Below are 11593 nucleotides of genomic sequence, written 5' to 3'. Positions count from 1 at the left end.
TTGATGTCTTGAAGTTAACCTTGAGAGCTCACTTCATCTTCATCTTCAAGACATACTTGACACATGATCTTCTTCATTTGCTTCTTATTGCAATCTTGAAGCCAACTTATGGTTCAAGTATTGCCTATGGACAACACCTACAAATATAACTCAATGCAAACATTAGTCCATAGGGATTGTCATTAATTACCAAAACCACACATGGGGACTCCATGCACTTTCAAAAACGTCCGCGGGGCTCTTCTACCAGCCAAACACGTGTGTTTACCCCACCTCCTACCCCCGCCTGGTCCGCCTCCCACCCTTCTGGATCGTCATCGTCGTTGTCGCCATCACCTCCCCTGTGGTCACCTTCCACCCCGCCTGTCCAGAAACCGCCGGCCATCGAAACCGCCGGCGCCTGATCTCAGCGCCTTGCTGACTCGCCGACAGTAAGAGGCTGCCGCCACTATCATCCGTTCGTCCTACCCGCAAGGTGTTCGGCGAATTGCCGCGATGGACAACGACGACGAGATGTCGGTGCAGCTGTTCATGGAGGAGGAGAACACTGTCGTCGTCCGGCGGCACCAGCAGCAGCTGATGTTGGCAAGCCTCCTCCGCCTCCGCCGACCCATTGTGGCCTTGGCCGCTCCTCGGCGAGGCGGTTCAAGGGTTGGCAAGACGAAGAATAAGGAGCGGCATCGTCAAGCCGGCGCGTTGCTGCTTGACTCCGACTACTTCACCGACGACGCAACTCACACGCCGAAGGACGTTAGGGAGTACAACGACTACTTCATGTGCAAGCAAGATTGCATCGGTTTGTGGGGCTTCTCCTCAATCAAGAAGTGCACTGCTGCATTGCGATGTCTTGCATATGGAGCTCCCCCTGATGCAGCTGATGACTACCTACGCATGGCGGAGTCGACATGCTCCGAGACTGTCTACAGGTTTTACCGAGCTGTCATAGCGGTGTTTGCTAGAGATTATTTGAGAGCACCGAAGGCAGATGATACAGCTCGGATCCTGGCACAAACTGTCGCTCGAGGGTTTTTCCTGGGATGCTCGGAAGCATCGACTGCATGCATTGGGGTTGGAAGAATTGCCCATTTTCTTGGTAAGGGATGTACAAGTGGCATAAAGGTGAGTGCAGTGTCATTCTTGAGGCAGTGGCACACCATGATCTCTAGATTTGGCATGGCAGGAACCCACAATGATATCAACGTGTTGCAGCACTCTCCAGGTTAGCTGAGGGACAAGCTCCTGCCGTGAACTTTGAGGTCAACAGCCAAGCATGCAGTAAGGGGTACTATCTAGCCAATGGTATCTATCCAATGTATGCCACATTTGTGAAGATAATTCCTGCTCCAGCTTCGGAGATGGACGTTGATTTTGCGACATGACAGGATGTTGAGCGTGCTTTTGGTGTGCCCCACATCTGCTCGCAAGGATGTTGAGCGTGTTTTTGGTATGCTCTAGCAGCGTTTTGCCGTTGTCAGGTACCTTGCTTTCACTTGGTCGAAGTCTCAGATGTGGGGCGTGACGCACCTGTCGATGATGCTCAATCATTTGATTATCAAGGGCCTCTTGCTCAAGTTGAGCATGTACCTCCAAAGAGTTCACGACTTTCCTTCACATGCATGTAGAAATCCAAGATCCAGATATTCATGCTCAACTTCAGCGGATCTGATTGTGCATCTATGAGCGAGGAGAGAAGCCGCCAATGCATGATTTAAAATTTAAATTATTGTATGAAAGATTTCATTTTCATTTGTGCTAAACTATGTTAAATTATTGTATGAATAATTACTGTTTGAATAAAACTAAAATTATTGCGTGAAAAAATTGGAGGAACCAGTGTGGGAGAGCCATCCCTATAGTTCAGAAGGACGTGACGGCATCCCCAATACAGACGTGCTGGCGCCTATTTGGGGCCAGTGGAGATGCTCTTAGGATATCTTAGGAGTTGAGGATTAGAAGATGTAAAAGAAGTCATAAATCGGAACTTCTCATTAGATCGGAGCTGTGGAACCACAGCTAACGGGCACCATCGGGAATTAGGTCTGTAAACGTGTCGAGCCTTGGACGTACCCAGAATTTTTTTTTAACTTTCAGATTTTATGCGAACAATGAAGACATGCTGCATAACCAGATTTTTTTTCTTTTGCTTTGCTATGTAAATTTTGTCCCCCGGTGGGAGATGTTCTGGTACAAATAATTTAACTGCCCATATGGTGGTATCATGCAAGGCCAGGTCTCTATTTGCCGTTTCAAGCGTTTAACAGCCAAGTTAAAAAAAAAATTGCAAACCTTCAGCAACAATCAAAGGACCCAAAGTCCCAAACGCAATTCCATGATTTTGCAATCAACATCACACAAGAGGTAGGCAACGCAGTTAACTGCCACTAGGTCTGGTTGCAGAACAACCATCACAAACAGCTGTGATGGGTGAAGATCTCAGAATCACAAACAAAAACAAAATTATATATTCAGATTTGGTACGAAGACAACATGTTAAACTCCCATATTTATAAACCCAGTGCCATGAAGATAGTTCCAACATCAATACAAGGAAATACTCCAAAGACAACAGAGCACAAGTTCATTTCGCCAATCAATTATTTATGAGATCATCATCATCATCATGAGTGAAACAAGTTCCGACCAATAAACCAATTCAAGCACGGCAGCAGGCTTAGAGAGAAGCACCAACTCCTGCTCCTCCACGGCGGCAGTCGTTGAGCATGTCAAGGTAGAACTGGCACTTGCTGATGTCGCTGTCGTAGTGGTTGATGCACTGTGTTGTCAATGAACAACAGTCAGTTCCATATCATGAGCAAAAAAGAGCACAATACATGAAGGTATAATATGGAAGTATATCAATGACTGACATTGCAAACCAGTGTTCTTTACTGAGAATTCTTTGGTACCCACATTCTGGTAAGTGATATACAAACTAGCATGGTACCACTAAAGTACTGGGAATACCTCATGGTGACAGAAGTGCTAACTAAGATGGGAGAGTTTTAAGGTACTCAGTTATTATGAACCTAAACATCTGGAGTGAAACAAACGAATGTTGAAGACAGTGTACCAAAGAATTAAGTTATGTAGCCTAAATCAATGAAGAAAGGGAAAGAGGGAACATACATCTTGAAAAGCCTTGGAAGGGTTGTCACATTTATCAGATCCAGCAGTGTTGCCCATTGGAGTCATAGATGAAGCAGCTTCAGAGACAACAGTCTCGTGCTGAATGGTACGGGGACCCATCACAGCATCAACAGCCCTGTGTGCAACAGCACTGCCAGTACCAAACGCCATACCTGAAATACATGTACAATTCGAAATTAGACCATGAATTGAATGTACTACATTTGTTGCACTTTGAAGTGAAGAAGACGTACCCTGAGCAATAGTGGACCCAATTCCACTCAGCATGCCACCACCGCTGCTCTGGGTAGTAGCAGGAGGAGGAGCAGGGCGGGCTGCAAGATTGTTTAGCAAATGTCAGTAATGCAGTACAACACCATTTGAAAACAGATGAGCACTGAATTTTTTTTATCATTATAATCAACTTATACAAAACCATGGCAACGAACAAAGAATAATGAATTAAATGTTTATGTTGATTCCATAGCAATAAAAAGTGTATCGTCAATTGCAATATAACAAACTAATGAACTAGAGAAATATGTAAGCAATCATTCCAAAATTGACTGAAGCAGGATAACTAAGTACCTGGCTGCGGTGGGTTTCTCACTGGAGCAGCACGTGGAGCAGGGCGTGCAGACCTTCCTCCTGTCAAGACAATGGCAAAAATGAGTATACCTTTACCATGAATATGAGTACCAAACTACTATGTTTTGAGCGATAGTAACTGTAACTTCAGAATCAATCAGCTTACATACAAAACCACAATTTAAAGGACACAGTAAGTTATTTAGGGTACTAACGGCATAAAACCAGAACAATCACAGAAGCAGTACAGGTTTCAAGGGAATGTCTTAGAGCAAATTGATCAATAAGTAACTACACAAATCATCATTCAGAAGCTATTAGAATTTTGAACTGACCATGAATAATCAATTAGTGTCAGAATCATTCTAAGAAGGGATGAACAGAAAAACACATCCATTCCCTCAAAAGATTACATTTTATTATGTGCCCCCTGTCTGAACCGAATGTCGATATAAAAATAACAACAAAAGGTTATTCAAGAGGCACATCAATTTGATGGACATGTAGGAGAAACAAGTAACAAAATTATTTTATTGAAGGGCAAAATCTATATGAAACAATGTTTCCACAAAAGTTCTAACATTAGAAACTGTGATCAGTTAAACAGAGCAAAAGGGAATGTAAATAACTCAATGTGCAAGGCTGCTCAAAGGAACAGATCTTTAAAAGATTGTTGTTCTTTTCTAAACATCCTAAGCAACTAGGTCACTATGTCTCTATATGCCCCCTAACTAAACCAAAATAGTATGCATAACTATAATGGCTACTCAAGAAGGCAATTAGCAGAAAAGCAACAAAATAATAAACAGCTGTAGAGCATCAATATAATTTGGAGACAACGCTCTGATGGCCAAAATAGATAACCAACTGTGATCATATAAAGCTTATATAGTTGGAACTTCCAAGACAAAATAGATAACCAACTGTGATCATATAAAGCTTATATAGTTGGAACTTCGAGAATTAGAGAATATTGATGGGACTGCGTGGCATCACTCTAGTCAAGATAGATGAGGTTCCTGTAATACAGTCCATCATAAACGTTTCTATTTGCCCCTTAACTAAACCAAGATAGTATTCATGACCATAATGGCTACTCAAAAAGGCAAACAACATATGCAAAGCAACTGTGACAATTTGAGAAATAGCATGAAGGTAGACCATGCCTTTACGTTGGAACTTACGATGCAGCATCTATACACAACAGATGACAGTAATGACATGTCACAGGCTGCTTGGGAGCACATCTAGTTAATACAGATGAGTGCCCCTCAAACGACCTGGATAAGCATGAAATGCTCATTTCGTATGCGCCTCCTAACTAAGCCAAGACAGTATAGAGGACAGTAATGGCTACTCAAAGAGGCAACGGTCAAGACTTAAGACCAAAACGGCCAACTACAATAAAAACAGCATGATCCATATTGAAACACATACAATTGAAATGCTGACTGATTAAACGGATCAAGAGCAAGGATAAAGTATTGGCTAAGTGAAGGTGTATGAATCCATCTAGGTAAGGGACGCTAAAAGGCAACACCCTTTTCATAAATAAAGTAAGGATTCAAATTGTTATATGCCCCTGTCTGAACCGAATGAGAATTAGAATCTGCAATCAATTATTCGAGGGCAAAATAGGTCAAGTTCTGACAAATTACAAGTGCGACCATATGAAACATATTTTGAAGGGTTGATGATCAAGCCACAAAAGAGCAGGTGATAAACTAAAACTATTTATAGTACTATATGAATCCATCTAAGAGAGGACCGATGGAAGTCAGGATCCCTTTCATAAAAAAATGGAAGGACTCAAAATTGTTATATGCCCCTGTCTGAACCGAATGAGAATGTGAATCTGCAATCAATTATTCGAGGGCAATAGGCAAATTACAAGCGAGGCTATATGAAATCGGTCAAACGAAGGATCTATAGAAATCAGAACCCTAAATAGGGCTTCGATTTGTTCTATGCCCTTGTCTGAACCGCCTGGAAATGGGAAAATATACAGAACCGGTTATTCTAGATGCAACGGGTTCTATGAAATGGTTCGTATTCACAAATCTACAAATAAGCCGAGCGGCCTATGTAACATCTACACGACAGATCCAACCATTTCCGCGCCTAGATGCGTCAAATCCTACCAGCCAAACACCACGAATCAACCGGACAAACCAGCAACGATGCGAAATATTCAACCGGCTGGAACCAAGCACCAAATCCACACACCAAACCCAGATCCGAGATAACAAACAACGAGAGGCCGGCGCAAGCGAAAGCATAAGCAAGGCAGGGAACGGAACGGGACGGCTACCTCCTCCGCTGCGGCGAGGCATGGCGGCGGGCTGGAGCGGACGGCGGAGGAAACCCTAGGGGAGAGGCGGCGCCTGGTGGGGGGAACGGATGATGAACAGGGGGCCAACGGATCAGAATGGTGAGACGCTGAGGCAGACCGCGGCCTAGGGTTAGCATTTATAGCCGGAGAGGGATCTCGAGTGGGGATTTTTTTTCTTTTTCTTTTCCTTGCCATCTTCTTGCGAGACAAGTAAGCTGACAGGTGGGGCATACGTTGTGGTAACGCTGGATGACATGTGGGGCCGTCTCGTACGCGGTGGTGTACCGTTTCTTTTTCTTTAGGAGGCTGTGATTTTTTATCCACCGCAAGGGGTATGTGGTTGGAACACTCTAGATCCCACCAGTTCGTTCAGGGATTGAGCTTGGGTGACTTTGTCAGTCCACAAAGTCACTGACTTTGTGTCACTTACAAGTGGGGCAATGTGGGGCACATATAATGAAGTGTCCCACATTGCCCCACTTGTAAGTGACACAAAGTCAGTGACTTTGTGGACTGACAAAGTCACTGAAGCTCAATCCTTCGTTCAGGGCACGAGAGGCTCAACGATTTTCCTGCTGGAAACAAGAGAGGAGTGATTTTGTGAGGCGGTAGTAATTCAGCCCGTGGCCCGCTTGACTGGGTGACGGAGCCGACTGTGGCCCAGCACGAAGTGTGCGCTGACTGGATGATGGGGCCGACTCTGGCCCATCACGAAGTGTGCGCGTGGTAGTTCAAAACATCTCCTCTCGACCAAATTAACAAAGTCATTTTTTTTTTGGAAATGAAGGTGTTCACTTCATTAGGAAAGCCATGCTAGAACCATACAATATCTCTAACACCACGGAGCAACTCCCACACTCGTAAAAGGGCAAGCCAACTCAAGATCTCGAAACAACTCAAACTCAATGCGCCACTCCGTCAAGACCAAGCAACTCTTCAAATCCGTCGGGGAGAAAACATCGTTACTGCTACGGGAGGAGCAGGCCCGTATCTGGAGCATGTGCAGAGTGTGCACTCGCACAGGGCCTCCTAATATTTTAGGGCCCCAAATTTTGCAACTTAGCTGTGTTAATCCTCATATTACATGTAACTAATCAAGTGTAGGCAATAAAAATATGTAGCACTTAGAGCAAGTTTAATAGTATAGCCAGCTGCTGGCTATAAGCCATGTGTCATGTCATTTGTAGCTAATATATAGTCAACATGTATAATAGTGAGCTATAATCATGTACTACTTTATCAATGGATGGCCCACATTTCACTCTTACAAGGTGCCTAGGAGCACGTGCTAGAGCTGGCTCTTGCATGAGAGCCCACTCCTCTTCTCTCTCCTCCTCTCTCTTCTCCAACTAAGCATGAATATATATTATTTTAACTCTTATAGCCAGCTGACTAGGACTTATTATACTTGCTCTTACTCTTTCTAGGAATCTGCACACCCATAGAAATTTCCGTCCGCAACAGACTTGCAGCTCACTGGTGATGACTTTAATTGTTTGGGTCCAGTTCAAGTTATTGCATGTTAATGCTCCATTGCTCCCTGTTTCACCTTGGTGCCATCTCACCTACTCTAATGAGAGATCTCCAATGAGTATATAGTATTAAAGTTTAGAAGACTCATTTATCTTAAAAGTGTGATTTGGTATACTCTCTCTGTCTCAGTTTAGTAGTCTTCCCCGTATCCATAGGTCGCCAATTTGACCTATATAATTGAAAATATATAATGAAAAAAAATATTATTAGAAAATAGAACATCTAAACTTTCTAATAATATTTTTTATAGCATATAATTAATACTAACTTGATCAAATTTGTGATCTAGGGGTACGCACACGCCTAATAAACTGGCCTAATATCAAGCCCTAGAAAATACTCAGTGTTAAACATTTATTTGTTTTTCTATTATATCATTTATATTATATGAGTTAAATTGGTGACCTAGGTACCCACACAAGAATAGTGAACCGATATGGTGGGAGTATTATTAAATGACTTGCTAACTGGTCTTAAAATTTGTAAAAACATAAATCAAAAGTATGTTTGGGTAATTAAGTTTTTTTAGTTTTGCACCGGGCCTCCGATTTTTCAGGTACGGCCCTGGGGAGGAGCAGTCACGGGACGCCCCACCGTAGATAAAGAGCCAACCCTCCGAGGAGCTGCGCCAAAACGAGGACAACTGCCAGCATCGAGGACAAACTCGACGTTCGCAGGCGAGAGGTCGGCGCCCTCGGCACTACCGAGGTTTTGAGGCCGCCGCCCCGACATCCATCTGCTCTGCAACGTCGAGCGGTGTAGGGTTCCATAGAAGAAAATAAAATATTCCTACGAAAACATAGCACAGATCTATTCTATGGAGATGCAAAGTAACGGAGGGATTCGATGTTCATGCCCTTGAACACCGAAAGCGTTAAGTTCACGATGAACATTGTCGATGAAGGAGTACGTCGATGCCGATCTAAGTATCGAGTAGAAGTACAAGCATTGAAACGCTCCAAGTGTCGCGGCCATGGCGGTGGGTGCAGAAGGCTCTAGCCGGGAATGGAGTCTTCGCTAGGGTTCCCCACTACCCCGATGCACGTGGAGACGTCATGGGGCCAACCACGTGGATTTGCTCCCAATGCCTCGCCACCAGTCGCGCCGCCCTTCGGACGACTCCGGGCGCGTCGGCAACCCTCCGCTCCAATAGCGCCCGTCCTTCGAATGATGCTTCAGCGTCGCTTCCGGATTTGGGTTGGGACGTGGTGGAGAACATGTGAGCGCTGGTGCGCAGCCTCCTCCTCCAATGGGCCCGCTAGTGCTCCGTCCCATTGTAACTACTCCATCCCTTCCAAATCGATTTGTGGTAGGCCAATGTAGATTCGATAATTGTCAATGTGCATGGGCATGTTAGTCAGAAGCATGGAAATGGCAAGGTTACCTCAACCAAATTGTGTCAATTGACATTTCAATCATGAGTACGATGAATGGCATGCTTGTCATTGGCAATGTGCATCGGCATGTCATTGACAAGCATTCCATTGACACAGGGTTGTTTGAACGAAATTGGCTTTGGCATGCTTGTGATTGCCATGCCGATTATGAGTACCATGATTTCGAGGTTGTCATTGGCAATGTGCATCGGCATGTCATTGACAAGCATGCCATTCACACTTTGGTTGCTTCAAGCAATGTGTCAATGTCGTGCTTCTCATCGGCATGCCAATGACAAGCATGCCATTGGAGCTCACCATGGCAATGATGAAGTATACCTGAATCTTCTCATTGGGGCAACCTGGAAGCCTTCCTAGAGGGGCCGACAGGGGAGGCGCCCGACATTGCCGTCCGGGTACAGCTTCGGGACCCCAATGAAGGCTTCATCGATGCCTACCGCTAGGTCTACGCGCCTAGGGTTCACTCTGGCGTCCTCCTCAACTAGTCACGGTCCTAGGGAAAGGCTTCCTGCCTTCTTCGTGCAGGTGGAGAGCCATGACCTCTCCTTCCCCTGATCGTGTCGCCCGTCATGGAGCAGCTCCTCATCAAGAAGTACAAGTTGAAGAACAATGAGTCGTCAATGAAGGTGGCACTGGCAACTAATGCGAGTACAAGGTGCATCTCCAGTGGAAGGCTGAGCAAGTCAGCTTCATCAGGGCCTGGAGTGAGTTCGCCAAGAAGGCTCGGCTTAAAGCCCACGACACGCTCATCTTTACCCCCATGGATGACGACTTCCAGGTCCAGGTGTATAGGAAGGTGACCCTGCAAGAAGCATCGATCGCTAGGGCCCTTGGGCGGATCCACGCTTTGAAGGTTGAAGACGGAGTTGTCATTGTTATCTGCTTGTTCATAACTCTGCTTTTGTGAAGTTGTGCTTGTAGTGTTGGCCTCAAAAGGTTGATGAACATCTGCTTTTGTGAATATATGCTTGTAATGTTGGCCTCTTGAGGCTGCTGAATATATTTTGGGCACGGGGAGTCTGCCTTATGTTTAAGTAGGCATCTTATCACTTTGACGCTAGAAATTAGATGCTACTAATGTATATCATGTGTAGTGTACTTATGATTGTCTATGAGATTTTACTGTCGTTGTGTGATGGTAAGACTATCATATTTGAATGTAGTGAGAAGAAGAAAAACGGTGTGTCCAAAATGGTAACCAAACACATGTGGCTGAGCACAAACAACAATCTTTTTCCAGAAATCTAAACAAACTGGCACTTGGATACAAAATAATGCAGCCCAGACCACCAAATGAAGGGACTTTTTTTAGCCCGTGACCCGTATGAAACACACAATGCAATTCTTCCCCCTCGCATAGTGTTACTTAAACAGGCAACGCATCCTAAGAGCATCTCCGACGGACGTCTAAAAACTTGGCGCGGTAAAACTTGTTTACAACGCCACTTTAGCTGTTTTTGGGCGCACAACAGTATCGAGCTTTTCCAGTCGCCCTAAAATATAGAGAGCCCTAAGTAGCGCTTTACCAAACGCTTAGGGCGCGTCAAACCGAGTTTTTGTATACACTTTTAGCAAACAAGTTCCTGAATTTTATAAAGAAGACCCTACACAAATTTTAAGAAAAACGATTGGGTCATAAATTGGCACAAGAGGCCATGGCAGCTAGCAGTCCCCATCAATTCCAATCGCTAAATCGGACTCACTAGTCTCAATCGTTTCTCGATAGCTGCTAGGAGTTCCAATCGCTCAATTGGAGCTAGCTTTTATTTTTTTGCGAATAATCAGAGCTAGCTACTCCCAATCACGAGCTCGCCTGCTCCCGTCGCCGTCCACGAAGCTCGCCTACGTCGGCCCGATGGCCACCCGTTGATACGCCTCCGACGTATCGATAATTTCTTATGTTCCATGCCATATTATTGATGATACCTACATGTTTTATGCACACTTTATGTCATATTCGTGCATTTTCTGGACCTAACCTATTAACAAGATGCCGAAGAGCCAGTTCTTGTTTTCTGCTGTTTTTGGTTTCGAAATCCTAGTAACGAAATATTCTCGGAATTGGACGAAATCAAGACCCGGGGTCCTATTTTGCCACGAACCTTCCGGAAGACCGAAAGGGATACGAAGTGGGGCGACGAGGCGCCGCCACCATAGGGCCGCGCGGCCGAGAGGGCCCGCGCCGCCCTATGGTGTGGGCCCCTCGTCGGCCCTCCGACTCTGCCCTTCCGCCTACTTAAAGCCTCCGTCGCGAAACCCACGATGCGAAAAACCACGATACGGAAAACCTTGCGAGACGCCGCCGCCGCCAATCCCATCTCGGGGGATTCGGAGATCTCCTCCGGCACCCCGCCGGAGAGGGGATTCATCTCCGGAGGACTCTACACCGCCATGGTCGCCTCCGGGGGTGATGGGTGAGTAGTTCACCCCTGGACTATGGGTCCATAGCAGTAGCTAGATGGTTGTCTTCTCCTCATTGTGCTTCATTGTTGGATCTTGTGAGCTGCCTAACATGATCAAGATCATCTATCCGTAATACTCTATGTTGTGTTTGTCGGGATCCGATGGATAGAGAATACCATGTTATGTTAATTATCAAGTTATTACATATGTGTTG

At 45.1% G+C, this 11593-nt stretch overlaps 1 protein-coding gene and 3 non-coding genes across 4 annotated transcripts; all 4 read right to left on the bottom strand.

The window, feature by feature from the left end:
• Positions 1-2488: 2488 nt before the first annotated feature.
• Positions 2489-6150, bottom strand: LOC124702424 (uncharacterized protein C6C3.02c-like). The gene is made up of 5 exons (XM_047234565.1): positions 6026-6150; positions 3715-3774; positions 3381-3461; positions 3127-3299; positions 2489-2773 (listed from the first exon to the last, which is right to left on the bottom strand). Exons 1-5 carry the CDS (start codon positions 6045-6047, stop codon positions 2672-2674), a joined length of 438 nt encoding a protein of 145 aa, XP_047090521.1. The 5' UTR covers positions 6048-6150; the 3' UTR covers positions 2489-2671.
• LOC124705016 lies at positions 4934-5046 on the bottom strand. Its single transcript, XR_007003866.1, has one exon. It is a non-coding gene; the product is annotated as a small nucleolar RNA U19 (small nucleolar RNA).
• On the bottom strand, positions 5211-5348 carry LOC124705070. The gene has a single exon (XR_007003916.1). It is a non-coding gene; the product is annotated as a small nucleolar RNA snoR138 (small nucleolar RNA).
• Positions 5455-5594, bottom strand: LOC124705073. The gene has a single exon (XR_007003919.1). It is a non-coding gene; the product is annotated as a small nucleolar RNA snoR138 (small nucleolar RNA).
• Positions 6151-11593: the final 5443 nt, after the last annotated feature.

The sequence above is a fragment of the Lolium rigidum genome, chromosome 3, assembly GCF_022539505.1.
Source record: "Lolium rigidum isolate FL_2022 chromosome 3, APGP_CSIRO_Lrig_0.1, whole genome shotgun sequence".
In the NCBI taxonomy this organism is placed as follows: Eukaryota; Viridiplantae; Streptophyta; class Magnoliopsida; order Poales; family Poaceae; genus Lolium; species Lolium rigidum.
This window is presented reverse-complemented; position numbering and strand designations above follow the sequence as displayed.